Raw genomic sequence first — 14,504 nt, 5'->3', positions numbered from 1 at the left:
CGCAACCTGCATAGGTGTGAACCTAGGGCAAAGGCAGACAATAGATGATGCAATGTTCTTTCCTGCAATCACAGGCTGCAGGTAAGAAAATAGCTTGATTCTGCCATCAACACAGTCAATGTAGCTGCTGGCAATAATTGCATGAAAAGTCTGAAATGCTGGTTGTACTCAAGTTGTACAACAAACAAACAAACAATCAGCCTGCCCACAGACGGTTCGAACCGACTGATATTCAAACCATCTATGGCCAGCTTAAGGCTCCATGCACACTGGGTGTTTTTATAACGCTGGTAGCATTAGCTGTGCAAAGTTGCATTAAAAAACGCACGTTTTTCAGGTTTTTTTTTTACCTTTTTGCATTAGCATTTAGCCGTGTTTTCCGTGTTTGTGGTTTTTAGAGTTTTTTTACACCAAAAAGAAAAGTTTTTTTTTTATCACAAAAATGCCCAACAATGCTGGTTTGCTGCGTTTTACAGCTAAAAAAAAACTCCTCTAGAAACCCATTAGTTCTGGGGGGTTTTTTTCCCAGCCGAAAAACGCTCCTACCAAAAAATGCTGATTAAAGCCTATGTGTGCATGTGCATAGGATAACATGCTGTGGAGTTTACTGGCTGTAGAAAAAAAAACGCCAAAAACAGCAGCTGTAAAAATGTCCAGTGTGCATGAGGACTAAGAGTCCAAGGGAGTACTTGAAGTCAAGGGAAGAGCATAAAAAGTTGATAAATGTTTGCTGAAAATAATTGTGCAGTTAAATTGAACTGTCATGTTAAAGATGTTGATGGGAAAAGCGAAAAGACCTAGGGCAAGCAGATTGAAGTTTGGCAGGGACCGGCTGAATATTGATCCTGCTTGTGGCCCTCTCTGTTCAATAGAAGTCAATTGATTTCTCTCGAACCACCATACTGGAAAACGTTCATCGATCTGCAGCTTCTGATAGTTGTATTCTGACAGCAAGGAGTCCCTGCTGTCAGAATGCAGTGTAGCAATGGGAAGGATTCCGCCATTCACCTCACTTGTGGCTGGAGGAATCCGTTCCTTTTTTTGTTTAGCTTTGTATACACAGTGTGACGGGAGTGACTTTTGGGGGTGGGGGGACCTCTGTATCATCTCCCCAAATCATTATGTTTAACCCACCCTGTGCCTGTTTAAGGGTACAGGGTGTACATGTGAATGTCTGAGTATTGTGCATTTGTGTGTTGTCCTTTGTCTAGTCCACATGGCTGTCCATTGTTTGTTTGCCATGTGCTCCCCCCCCCATGGTGCTGTGCCTTCCTGTCCAGCAAACTATTATGGGATGTACTGTTTGTGTATTGGTGTGGGGGTTGGTCAATGTCCTTTGCCTCATGGCTGCATCCCATTGTTCTGTGTCTTGGTTGGATGGGGAGGGGTGATGAGGTGTTTCCTGCCTATACTGTAGCCCTTCCCACTGATAGGGTGGGCTGATGATGTGTTTCCTGTCCCTGGTTGTCTTTCCCCGCCCTCTGTATAAAACATGTTGTTTGTGTACAATAAAAGTTGTTGGCTTCCTGTTTTAGGAAGAGCTGGGTGCTGTCTATTTTCCTGAGAGATTTCAAGGGTGTGGTCCGTGGATGGTGTTCGGACAGGGGAAGCTGCAGTATAACGGAATATACCCAAGTGCAGTCGGGTACCGGCTCCGTTACACATAGCTTAATATTTCTTGAAATCTTAGTAGAGTTCTATTCAGGGGCGGACTGACAACTCATGGGGCCCCCGGGCAATAGGGGATCATGGGGCCCCTGTGACCTTGCCCAAACTCAAAAAAACCTATGAAAAAGGTATCAGGGGCATCTCATGGGGCCCCCTACTGACCCCGGCCCTCGGGCAGTGCCCGAATTTCCAAATGGTCAGTCCGCCCCTGGTTCTATTATTTCTGATTACTTGACGTGGGTTACTGCACTTTGGACATGTCTGCCTTGATGATGAGCATAAAATCACTTTTTTTACATTGTGCATCAGTGCAGTATTTGTATAGTAATTCTCAGTTCATATTTTGGATCCAGTTTCTCCAATTTCCCTTGAATGGTGACTTTTCTGATTCTTATGATTCTTTTTTCACGTGTTTATTTTTGCATTCATATTCTTCATTGTCAGCAGTTATATGCCTGTGTTGTAGCACTCACAGGTCACTCAGCTAGTGGATCTCTGTTTGCAGGGTTATTTAATCACTGCTGGCCTGAGTTAAAAAGATCATTCCTGCCCCTTTTAGAAAATGCCAGTGATCATATCCTACTTCAATGAAGCCTTCCCATCAGCAGAGTGGCAGAAAGCAGCGTCATGTTCAGTGGTTATGGCAGAATGCAGAAGACTTATCTGCCATTCACTGTCACACAATGCACTGCTTGGATTCCGGATAATAAAGCACTGGGCACACTGTGGCTTGCATTATGTACTGACCAAGAGTTGCTTCCCACAGGCAGAATTCCTCATGCTAATGAGCTAGAATACAGGCATGGCACAGAGAGAGAGTCAGGTCCTGCTGATTAACACGTTCATCCTCTGGGGCTCCAGGGGATTGCTCTGGACTGTTGGATCCAGCGGTGCCAAGCACCCTTCACAGACAGCAAAGGGTGAAGCTGAGGAATCCAAGCTTGCTACTTCTCACTGATAAAGGCGAGGTCACTCTTCTGCTTCTAGTGCGGCTTCATATTATAAACATAGTGTGTCTGTTTATCCTTTACAAATCTAAACCAGCACTTGTTTGGGGTGCAGACAATGAAGTACATTCATCTTTTCGTTAAATATACTAATCCCAGCCTTTAAGTGCCTTTTCTATAAATATAGCCTAATGTAGTCACCAGAGAAAACCTTTGCTGGGTCTTCCATGTGGCGTAACAGAGCAGAGAGAGAGGTCGCAGGTGATTTCTTTATTGAGTGGGCTCTAACTGTGAATATGGATGGACAGTTGTCTGCTCATTGCTGCTCACCACCACTTCCCTGTTAACCATCTGCCTACTAACTCGCTGTCCTCTATTGCCTCTGTCCTGCTGCTACTTGCTAGCTACCTTCTTGTTTACTGTTTCATTAACTGGGGCTGCTAGTGAAGTTATATCTCTGGGGCAGGGGTGTTTCTATGACAAGGACTGTCCAAATATCCGTTTAGGGTGGACTGTATCCAACTTATTGTCTGATGGCTGCACCCCGTGGTTTGACGCAATAGTATCCACACATGGCTGCAACTGACTGCTGATATGGCGCTGGAATTATAATTGGGACTTGTTCTCTTTTTTTGAAGTTTGACCACCTATTGATTGTCAGCGCCACCCCGGTTAAGCATATTATAGTTTACCGAAGTGCCAGTTAAATATTTATAAGTAGAATGTTGCATTAGGCTGCAAGGTGTGAGTTGTAGGTGTGCGTATGTGCCTGGGTAACAATTTTATACGTCTGGTAACATTGGTCAATGGTAGAAGGTTCATTGTTATTTTTACTGTATTTGACTCAAAATAGTTATAATAAGGATTATGTTTTTTTGATAAATACTGCCGTAGTCCTAATATAGGGCTTCTTTAAGACAGCTAACACTTATTGGGTTCTCCATCTTTTTTTCTTATTTTTGCTATAGTCTATTATTAAGTTCTTAGGACCCCACCCTAATTCATTGGGGGTGAGTCGGCAATAATTTATTTCCCTGATATTTACTAGGAGGAATACCGCAGATGTTTTATGAGCTTTGGGCAGGTGATGTCTCACCTGAGTTGAGAAAACATAATAAAGTTTTTTTTAGAATTTTGTATGGACATGACCTATTTTTACTTACAGGCTCCCAGAGTTCAGGGTTGTCACTTCGCACGTTGATTTGTACTCAACACTGACCTTAGGCATGTTCTTTATTACTGTCTTCACAAATATACTCTGACACTTGTCAGGATGAATACATACTGCAGTGAGATGTAAAGGTTGGTAATATAATGCAGACTCCTTCCAGTAGTTATTGGGGATTACTTCAGCAAAGGATCTGCAGGACTTGAAACTTTGCAGGCATCTGTGTTCCGCAACTTACTTTTTCTTTCTCTTTGTGTTCCCAGGTTTTCTTCCGAGCTGGCACCTTGACAAAGCTTGAGGAACAGAGGGATGAGCAAACTCGTAGAAACCTCATATTATTCCAGGCTGCATGCAGAGGTTACCTGGCACGACAGCAGTTCAAAAAGAGAAAGGTACAGTGAGTGCAATACTTGAGCTAACTTTTCCGAATTAGAATCTCCAGAGCTTTCCCAGTATCCTAAAATGGTAAACTGCTTGCCTTTTGTTAAAGATTAGAGCCTGATGTCAGATGAGGGGGTTTCCTTGTAAACGTCTGCATGTGCTGGGAGGGACAGACAGGTCTCTGTGTCAGACCTCTGTTGAGCTGTTTTTCAGCAGAGGTTTTAACAAGCTATAGTCACACTGCTGGGATCGAGCACTGTGATACGGTAAGAGCTACAACTGTCTTCTTATCACTCGTGTATAGATTGGGTTTCTCGGAGTGCTGTAAAATTTTTCAGTGGACGGTCTTACATTTCAGCTGGCGGGACAGCTTCCCAAATGTCTAATGTGTCCACTTGACAATCTAAAGAAGTTCACTACATACACATAAAACATTACTTCTACTAGTTCTTCCCTATCCTAAAATGTATAATTGTTTCACTGCTTTGTCCAGAACTTAAAGAAAAAACGTAAACCTAAGAAAAGTTACCTCCTTGTGAAAGAGGTTTTGGCTGACATTTATGAAATGTTAGAAATACAAGTGAACCTACTTCCATAAACAAAATTATTTTGTGGCCAGTTTTCTGCTATCAGCCATTTTATTCTAAATATTGTTTAACATGAAGATCTACATTTTAACCCCTTGCCTACTGGACATGTTTACCCCCTTCCTGCCCAGACCAATTTTCAGCTTTCAGTTCTGTCACACTTTGAATTACAATTGCGCAGTCATGCAGCACTGTACCCAATTAACATTTTATAATTTTTTTTCACACAAATAGAGCTTTCTTTTGGTGGTTTTTAATCACCTCTGGGTGTTTTATTTTTTGCTAAACAAATGAAAAAAGACAGAAAATTCTGAAAAAAAAATATTTTTATATTAAGTATTGTAAACAGGTAATGTTTCTCCTGCACTGATGGGCACTGATAGGCAGCACTAATGAGGCAGCACTGATGTTCACTAATAGGCTGCACTGATGAGGCGCAACTTATGGGCATTCATAGGCGGCACGGCACTAATAGGCAGCACTGACTGGTGGCACTGACAGGCACAGATTGGCAGCACTGATGGGCACTTTTGGGGCTGCCCTGATTATCAAAGTAGATGTCTCCTTTCACACTTTCCAATAATCGACAGCATGAGGAAAGTGCTGCCGATAACCGGCAACTGTTTTTACATTGTGATCAGCTGTGATAGGACACAGCTGATCAGGTGGTAAAAGGCCTCTGTGACTGGCCCTTTACCGTGTCATGTAATCAGCTGTGTCAAAGGACACAGCGATCACAGAGCATTTGGGGTGGTGTTCTGGGAGGACGTCATATGACTCCCTCCCAGAACTGGATGACCACACTGTAGCCATCATTCGGCAATAGCACAGTCAACAAGTGGTTAAGGCTTCATGCTGACTGGCTTGAAAAAAACGCCAGCCCTCCTGTACTAGCTTTTGGGAGCATTTAGCGTTTTTTTTCTGCCAGAAAAATGTTCTCAAAAACACAAAACAGAAGGTTTTTTTTGTTGCTGCCTCTAAAAACTGAGCTTAAAATACGCCTCTAGACTACCTAATATGCATAGACACATTGCATAGGATTAGTTGCTTCTGCGGGCAAAAAGCTCAACTCCTCTTGTAGCAGTGTCTATTTCATCATCATATTCATATAGAGAAAAGGAAAAAAAAACACAATTGCTGTGTGTTCATTTTGTTGCATTTAGATATCAGCCTTTATTGTAAAATGATCTTTTAGTTTACTACCTATAAATACAATAGATTTTTTTTGTTTTATGTATGGAACTCCTTGCATGTACAGTGTCTTATCTCCAGCTGCTGTGAGCTGCAGTATGCATGATGATTATTTAAATTCTGATTAGGGTTCAACTGCATTTTATAATTTTACACAGAGATACTTCTCTGTGTGTGCTGACCACCCCACCCATGACATAAATAAAATTTGAAAAAGGGGTGGGAACTAAAATAAAAAATCGAGAACGCATACAAAATTGGGGAAAATAAATAAATTAATATAGACAGGAATATGAGCAACACATAGCCTAATGGAACAAAATATCATAAAGGCGAACAGTTGAAAGTATTCTTCTATGTAATGCAGATTTAAGCAAATCATCTGAACTCTTCCCACAATATCAGCATCTTTTGAACTTTAGTGAATCTTCAAAAGCTGCTGAAAATTAGCCATGCTTATGAATAATTTATATTGGGATTCCTTTACAGAAACCAACTTCTGTTTCTGGCCCTTTAAATACATGTTGTGCTGTGTATTAGTTACCCCTTTGGTTATCAGTGGTTCAATACTGGCCCTGTGAGTAGAGTGTGAGCTTTGCTTGGCATGGGCAGCACAGTGGCTAAATGGTTAGCACTTCTGCCTGGCAGTACTAGGGTCATTGGTGCAAATCCCAGCCACGACACCACCTGCCTGGAGTTTGCATGTTCTCCCTGTGCCTGCGTTGGTTTCCTCCGGGTACTCCGGTTTCCTCCCATATTCAAAAGACATGCTGGGAGGTTAATTGGCTTCTGTCTAAATTGGCACTAGCATGTGTGTGTATGAATGTAGGTACATCCCTTGAGGGTTAGGGACTGATGTGAATGTACAATATATATGTAAAAGCGCTATATAAATAACGGTAATGAATGTCCAAACATTATTTAAAGAGTAACTCCACTTTTGTGGAGAAAAATAGATTCCCCAGTGGGTGATTTATGTACATTGCAAGGATTTTAACAAATGTTCTTGCAGATTCCTACCTTTTTGTTATGCTGAAGAGTTAGCTGTTTGTTGTGTCCATGTGCAGAGTGAAGAGTTAGCTGTTTGTTGTGTCCATGTGCAGAGTGAAGAGTTAGCTGTTTGTTGTGTCCATGTGCAGAGTGAAGAGTTAGCTGTTTGTTGTGTCCATGTGCAGAGTGAAGAGTTAGCTGTTTGTTGTGTCCATGTGCAGAGTGAAGAGTTAGCTGTTTGTTGTGTCCATGTGCAGAGTGAAGAGTTAGCTGTTTGTTGTGTCCATGTGCAGAGTGAAGAGTTAGCTGTTTGTTGTGTCCATGTGCAGAGTGAATCTGTATGGGAGTGGTTTTCAATTATCAATTAGCTGCAGCACCAGCAGGGCTCTAATGAGGAAATTGGCAAGGTCTGGGTTCCTTTAGTCACCTGTCAGACCGCGCAATTTACGTGCAATTTTAGGTGCGATTTCTGAAGACTGTATTGCTACTTGTGAAGATTTTCAACAATTTCTTGGTAACTGCAGTACGATTTCCATTATATTCTATGTATTTGAAATCACAACAAAACTGCAGAAAAAGTAATGCAAGAACTACTTTAGAAATCGGGCTGCAGCAAATCGCACATGTTATTCTGATATTCACATTCATTATATGCGATTTCAGGTGCGATTTAAATTCCAAAATTGCACCTGAAATCACACCAGTACGACCAGGCACTTAGATGTGATTTCCCTTTGGGAGTATCTCTCAAAAAAAAAACTTGCATTTTTGTTGCAGGGGATGCAAAAAATTTCACTTGTATCTTAGTGCAGACTTCTTGGAAAATCAGCCAATCACACAAGCAGGAAATTACATTTTCAGGGAGTTCTGTATACCATCTGTGTACAGAATACCTCCTGGTAGCCTTAGACCTGAGAAGAGGAGGACCGAGGCTGCTCTGTGCATTGCACAGAGCAGGTAAGTATGACATGTTTGTTATTTTTAATGTATTTTATTAAAGCTAAAACTTTAGTATCACTTTAACTATATCTATCTATCTTTAACTATATCTATTAAAAGAGAATTATGGGCGCAATAGCTAACCTCATGCTGATTTACTAGCTCTAAAGCCCAGCTGAGCCTTCTTGTATTACTGTACTGCAGTCAGTCTACATAAACCGTAACAAATATGGACTTCTTATGTTTTAATTGCTGCAGTAAAGGTTAAAATACTGGCAGCACACTAGAGAGCCAGACCTCTGCCAAAAACAGAACGCAGCAGTTCCAGGGGTTTGACGCCTCCTGCTAATTGCTCCTATCAACAGAGCTGATCAGAGAGTGTGCGCACTGGGCAGTGGGTGCGTTGAACCACTGAAGACCTGAACCAGCACAAACGTTTAAGCAGGGGTCCCGGTTCTAATCTTGCTGCAGCAAAAATTAGTGTTAAAAAAAAAAACAAACAAAAAACAATATTTACTGTTTATGCTACATCATGGTGTCGGTAAAGGAAGTATCAATTGGGCTTGAAGGCATTTATCTTCCCTAAAGTACAGAATTCAAATAAGTCAAACATTCTCACTTGCATACCTGTTGCTGGTCACCTACACAAATTAATTGAAGCAAAAAGGCCAGTATTATAACCAGGCAACTGGTAATTCTAGAAGGAAATAGAAGCTCTAACAGCCATCCAACCTGAAGGCATGGTACTTGCATAGATAGTTAAGCTGCCCATACAGAGCTCAAATTTTAGTCTATTCCTGTTGGATAGACCTGAAATTCCAGTAGTGCCAAAAGAAATCTGTACACATGTACCCAGCTTAAGACAACTTCAAAGAACAATAATGGTGATTAAATTGCAGTTACCCGTAGCATCCAAAGATCATTTTCTAATGATCTGACTTCTAGCTGAAATCGAACTCATTGTTGCAGGTTAAGTGCATCTGGCATGTTATCATTGTTGAATGGACTACCTTCCTTGTCTTCGCTGTAGCTCCTAAAAGTTAGCTAATTCTAAAATTTCAAAGTTCTGATTTATACAAACAAGTTCCCTAAGGGTGGATTCACACATGTGCGGTGCGGATTGAAGCTCAGGTTTCACAGCTAATTGATACAGTAGTTGTTTAGCGGTTTATGTCAGGTTTACATCAGCTTCAGGACAGGATTAGCTCAGGATTTTATCACGTGTGGTTTAGAAACAATTCCCATAGAAGTCAATAGCCTTTAATCCTCATCTGAACCTGACCGAACTGCTCAGAAATCGTACATGACTCTTTTTCAAACCGCACTAAAATCCGTGCATCCAGTGCGCCGGACATATACGAACAGGCACCATTGGAAGCAATGTTTTTTCACATGTCATGCAGTTCAAACCACATCCAATCTGCATACAGTAAAGCAAATAAGTATTTGATCCATTGCTGATTTTGAATGTTTGCCCACTCACAAAGAAATGATCAGTCCAAAAATCGAATGGTAGGTGTATTGTAACACTGAGAGACAGAATAGCAACAAAAAATTCAAAGAAATGCATGTCTAACAAATTATGCACTGATTTGCATGTTCATGAGGGAAATAAGTATTTGGTCCCCTATCATTCAGTAGGATTTCTGGCTACCAGGTGTTTTTCATACAGGTAACAAGCTGAGATTAGAAGCGGTCTCTGAAAGGGAGTGCTGCTAATCTCATTTTGTTACCTGTATAAAATACACCTATCCACAGGAGCAATCAAACAATCGGATTCCAAACTCTTCACCATGGCAAAGACCAAAGATCTGTCCAAGGATGTCAGGGACAAAATTGTAGACCTGCACAAAGCTGGACTGGGCTACCAAACTATCGCCAAGCAGCTTGGTGAGAAGGTGACAACAGTTGGTACAATCATTCGCAAATGGAAGAAACACAAAACAGCTGTCCGTCTCCCTAGTTCTGGTGCACCATGCAAGATCTCACCTCATGGAGTGTCAATGATCATGAGAACAGTGAGGAATCATCCCAGAACTACACGTGAGGATCTTGTCAATGATCTCCAGGCAGCTGAGACCACAGTCACCAAGATAAAAAATTGGTAACACACTACGCCAACAAGGATTGAAATCCTACAGTGCCCGTAAGATCCCTCTGCTTAAGAAAGCACATGTCCATGCCCGTCTGAAGTTTGCCACTGAACATCTGAATGATGCAGAGGAGGACTGGTTGAAAGTGTTGTGGTCAGATGAGACCAGAATCGAGCTCTTTGGCATCAACCCAACTCGCCGTGTTTGGAGGAGGAATGCTGCCTATGACCCCAAGAACACCATCCCAACTGTCATACATGGTGGTGGAAACATTCTGCTTTGGGGGTGTTTTTCAGCCAGGGCATTGAAAATGGATCGTGGATGGGTGTTCCAGCATGACAATGACCCAAAACACACGGCCACGACCGCAAAGGAGTGGCTGAAGAAGAAGCACATTAAGGTCCTGGAGTGACCTAGCCAGTCTCCAGACCTTAATCCGATTGGCAACTTTCAGCTCCTTCCACAGATTTTCAAGCGTCAGCCACCAAACCTTAATTACTTGGAGAGGATCTGCCAAGCGGAGTGGGCCAAAATCCCTCCTGAGATGTGTGCAAACCTGGTGGCCAACTACAGGAAACGTCTGACCTCTGTGATTGCCAACAAGGGATTTGCCACCAAGTACTAAGTCATGTTTTGTGAAGGGGATCAAATACTTATTTCCCTCATGAGCATGGAAATCAGTGCATAATTTGGTCGACATGCATTTCTTTCGAATTTTTTGTTGCTATTCTGTCTCTCAGTGTTACAATACACCTACCATTCCATTTTTAGACTGATCATTTCTTTGTGAGTGGGCAAACATTCAAAATCAGCAGGGGATCAAATACTTATTTCCTTCACTGTATGTGTGAACCAGCACTTATTCCAGGTTTTTATCAAGTGAGCTCTAGAAAGATTTTTATCTCTGTTCAGCAAAGGACATGGGAATCAGTTCGTAGACCATGGGTTATATGCCAGTACCTTCAGGTGAATGGACACTGGCAAAGGCTTTGCTGAGTCTGCATCTAAGCCCTGGTTCACACTGGTGCAATTTGTCATGCAATTTGACAGTTACAAATTGCATGACAAGTTGCACCCTATTGTCGGCAATGGAACTGTTGAAATCGGTGTGACTCCACCCATTTTGAAAATAGTTCCTGCACTATTTCAGCCGATTGCAACTTGCATCCAGTCCACAGCTTTGAAATCATGCTACTTCAAGTGAAGTAGCACAATTTCAATGTTGCATTCAGTTTGAACCTGAAGTTAGTGTCCCGATATAACCCTGCCCACTCCATGAGGCTCTACTTTTTCACTAGTGTCCATAGGTGATGGAAACTTTCTCTTCTTCGAGAAGAATTTCTTGCTATTTGTTCACCAAAATAATTTACCTCTTTCGACTGATATATAGCAAGATCTTAGTGCCTTCATAGCTAACTAGCAATTTCCAAATCATTGACCCTTGAGGACCATGCCTGAACCCTCAGTAAAAGCAGTGCTGGCCTTGCATGTCTGCTGTAGGCCTTGTTTGTTTGTTTTTTTTACTCTTTCTTTTCTTGACTCATTCTGTATTGGAGTCTTCAGTTTGGTGCTTATCACGCACATAAACTGAGAAAAAAAATAACAGTGTGTGATTCACCTTTCCAACATTATCAAGCATTTGATTCACACATCATATATATTCCTCATGGCAGGATGCTGCTATTAAAAATGAGAATGCTACAGATCTTAGTGGAGTTTTTATACTTGCACGAGATGCCATCTTGTGTAAGAGGATCCCTACTGTGCATGAAGCACAACTACAGATGGAGGCTCGGCACTTATAAAACCATTTTTGGTTTCATTGTTTCGCACTCAATATGTTTCTCCAACTCATTAGATAGGAAGACTAGCAGCCATACTCTATTGCTAGAGGAAATTGGCAAACATCTTGACTAGATCTTTACAGAGAGGCACAAATATATAACTGCCTGGGATGATTTTGGGATGCTTGGCATTTGTGTATAGTACAGTGTATGAAACTCTTCCATATAAAAAAAAAAAATACAATAAAAAAGGTTCAGTTTAGTTCAGAAACAGGTGGCAGTCGGATGTGCAGGCATGATTTCACCACCCAGATCTTTTGTGCATTCGTCCAAACGTGCATGTTTATGCCTGCAGGGAGGGAGGGGGAGCAGTCAGCAGGGAGGCTGAGAATGCAGTACAATCTACACAGTTGGCAACCTGTAAATTACAGTTTGCTGGTAGGTCATCCTGGTAGATGGATTTGGGGAACTGCTGTAAATGATCACACAGCTATTCATTGGATCACAGTAATTTCGAGCTGCACATTGTGATATGCCTTCAGCTTCCAAAAAGGGAAAGCTATTAAATAGTAAGAGACCTTGGAAAATATACAAAAATATGTGTGCATTTAAGATGACGTCTCTTCTGTCATTTCTGTGACATTATATGCTTTTTGTAAAGCGAATCAAACAAGTCACACCTTATTTAATATGAGTGTGCAAAGTGCATTACTGCCCTGCGGCCAGCTAAGTTTAGAACTAGACCTAAAATATGTTTTTTTTTTTTTTTTTTTTTTCTTTTCTTTTTCGGTTTAAATAGATTAGGTCTCTTTCACATGGGGGCCCTCTGATCAGTCACATTTTTGCTATGAAATCCAGTTTTCATCAGTTAATATCCATCTTCTTGTGGAATTCGTCCCATTCCGTTTACATTTGTTTTTCATCTCTTTACATCCATTTTTTGTCCGCTTCTGTTTTTTAAATGGAACAAAAATGCAGACTTGTTCCGTTAAAAAAACGGACCTGAACAGAAGCGGATGAAAAATTTATGTAAACCGACAACGTCTGTTTACATCCATTTGCCCTTAGGAATTCTTTGCAGTTTGTTTTTACAGATGGGTGTAAAATGGACAGATGGAATACCCGTGTGAAAGGGGCAAAAAAGGAGACTAACAACAGTTTTTTTTGCCATCTCTGTCCTAATGGGAAGATTTCCCTTCACATCTTGTACCTTGGTTTGGGTGATATTTTGAGACCTGGTTGGTGATGTAGCTGGGGGCAGAGTTGTGGATGGCTTTGTAAGTGGTTGTAAGTGTTTTGCATTTTATTCGCTGGGCGAGTGGAAGCCAGTGGAGGCATTGGCAGAGAGGGGTAGCAGACACTGAATGGCTGGTAAGGTGGATGATCCTGGCAGCAGCATTCATGATGGACTGAAGGGGGGATAGCCTATGTAAAGGTAAGCCAAATGAGGAGGGAGTTGCAGTAGTCAAGGCAAGCGATAACCAGGGAGTGAATTAGAAGCTTTGTGCTATCATTGGTTAAAAAGGGGCATATTCTGGTAATGTTGTGGAGGCCGAGGTGGCATGATTTAGACAGGGAATGGATCTGGGTCTGAAAGGATAGTTCAGAATCCAGGATTACCCCTAGCACCCTGGCATGCGGGGACAGGTTGATAGTTGTGCTATTGATCTTGAGCAAGAAATTGGGAAGAGGCACATGGGGAGAGGAAATATTATGAGCTCAGTTTTGGATAGATTGAGTTTTAGGAAGTGGTGTTAAATCAGTGATATGTGAGGAAATTGACGGGGTGAGCTGAGGAGTAGAGAGATAGATTTGTGTGTCATCAGCATAGAACTGGTATTGGAAACCATGGGAAGCTATCAGTTGATCCAGGGAAGACGTGTAGATCAAGAATAGAAGAGGTCCAAGGACAGAACCTTGGGGGATACAGACGGTAAGAGGTGTAGGAGAGGTTGAAGTAGAGTTATAAGTGACACGGAAGGTGTGGTGGGATAGGCAAGATGTGAACCAATGGAAAGTACAGTCACGTAGGCCAAGTAAATAGAGTTTTTTGAGGAGGAGGGGATGGTCAACTGTGTCAGAGGCAGCGGAGAGGTGTAAGAGTACAGAATAGTGACCATTGGTTTTAGCTGTTAGTACGTTTTTTGTGAGTCTTAGGAGAGCAGTTTCTGTGGAGTGTTGTGGGCAAAATCCAGATTGAAGGGGATCGAGAAGGTTATTCTCAATGAGGTGGCAGCTCAGCCCGTTTTTGAATAGACATTCAAGGAGTTTGGATGCAAAAGGAAGTAAGGAGATGGGCCTTAGGTTGTTAAGATTTGGTGGAGTCCAGTGAGGCCTTTTTAAATATGGGGGTGACTAGTGCATGTTTTAGAGGGTTGGGGAAGATGCTAGTAGAAATGGAGAGATTGAAGATATGAGTTAAAAGAGTGCAGGAGAGAGCCAGAGGGTGACCATAGTATTTGCGAGGGAATGGGGTCCAGGGGACAGGTGGTTAGGTGGGCGTTAGAAAAACGTTTAGTGCCTTCCTCTATAGTAGCTGAGTTAAACAAGGGAAGTATTGATTGTGGACAAGGAGTGTAAGGTGAGGGAGACATCAGTGCAATGGAGATCTCATCACGGATTGTATCAGTCTTATTTTTGAAGTGATTAGCGACCTCCTGAGCAGTTAGTGGGTGAAGGTAATGAAGGACGGAGTAGAGAGTTAAAAGTAGAAAAGAGTTAATGGAGACTGCACGAGAGGGTGTTAATGAGAGTGA

General features: G+C 41.9%; 1 protein-coding gene and 1 long non-coding RNA gene across 19 annotated transcripts in view; one reads left to right on the top strand and one right to left on the bottom strand.

The window, feature by feature from the left end:
* LOC149457955 (uncharacterized) overlaps window positions 1-4,398 on the bottom strand; it is an 86,752-nt gene extending 82,354 nt beyond the window's left edge. For both annotated transcript variants that reach the window (XR_016313549.1, XR_016313550.1), the window contains exon 1: window positions 4,022-4,398. This is a non-coding gene — a long non-coding RNA (uncharacterized LOC149457955). The remainder of the gene's footprint in view (window positions 1-4,021) is intronic.
* MYO18A (myosin XVIIIA) overlaps window positions 1-14,504 on the top strand; it is a 462,365-nt gene that overhangs the window by 301,878 nt on the left and 145,983 nt on the right. For all 17 annotated transcript variants that reach the window (XM_089683011.1, XM_089683012.1, XM_089683010.1 and 14 more), the window contains one exon: window positions 4,047-4,175. In XM_089683011.1, coding sequence (XP_089539137.1) covers window positions 4,047-4,175 — 129 coding nt within the window. The remainder of the gene's footprint in view (window positions 1-4,046; window positions 4,176-14,504) is intronic.

This window comes from Staurois parvus, unplaced genomic scaffold (assembly GCF_062004578.1).
Source record: "Staurois parvus isolate SC_StPar_1 unplaced genomic scaffold, SC_StPar_1.0 ptg000299l, whole genome shotgun sequence".
Taxonomy (NCBI): domain Eukaryota; kingdom Metazoa; phylum Chordata; class Amphibia; order Anura; family Ranidae; genus Staurois; species Staurois parvus.
This window is presented reverse-complemented; position numbering and strand designations above follow the sequence as displayed.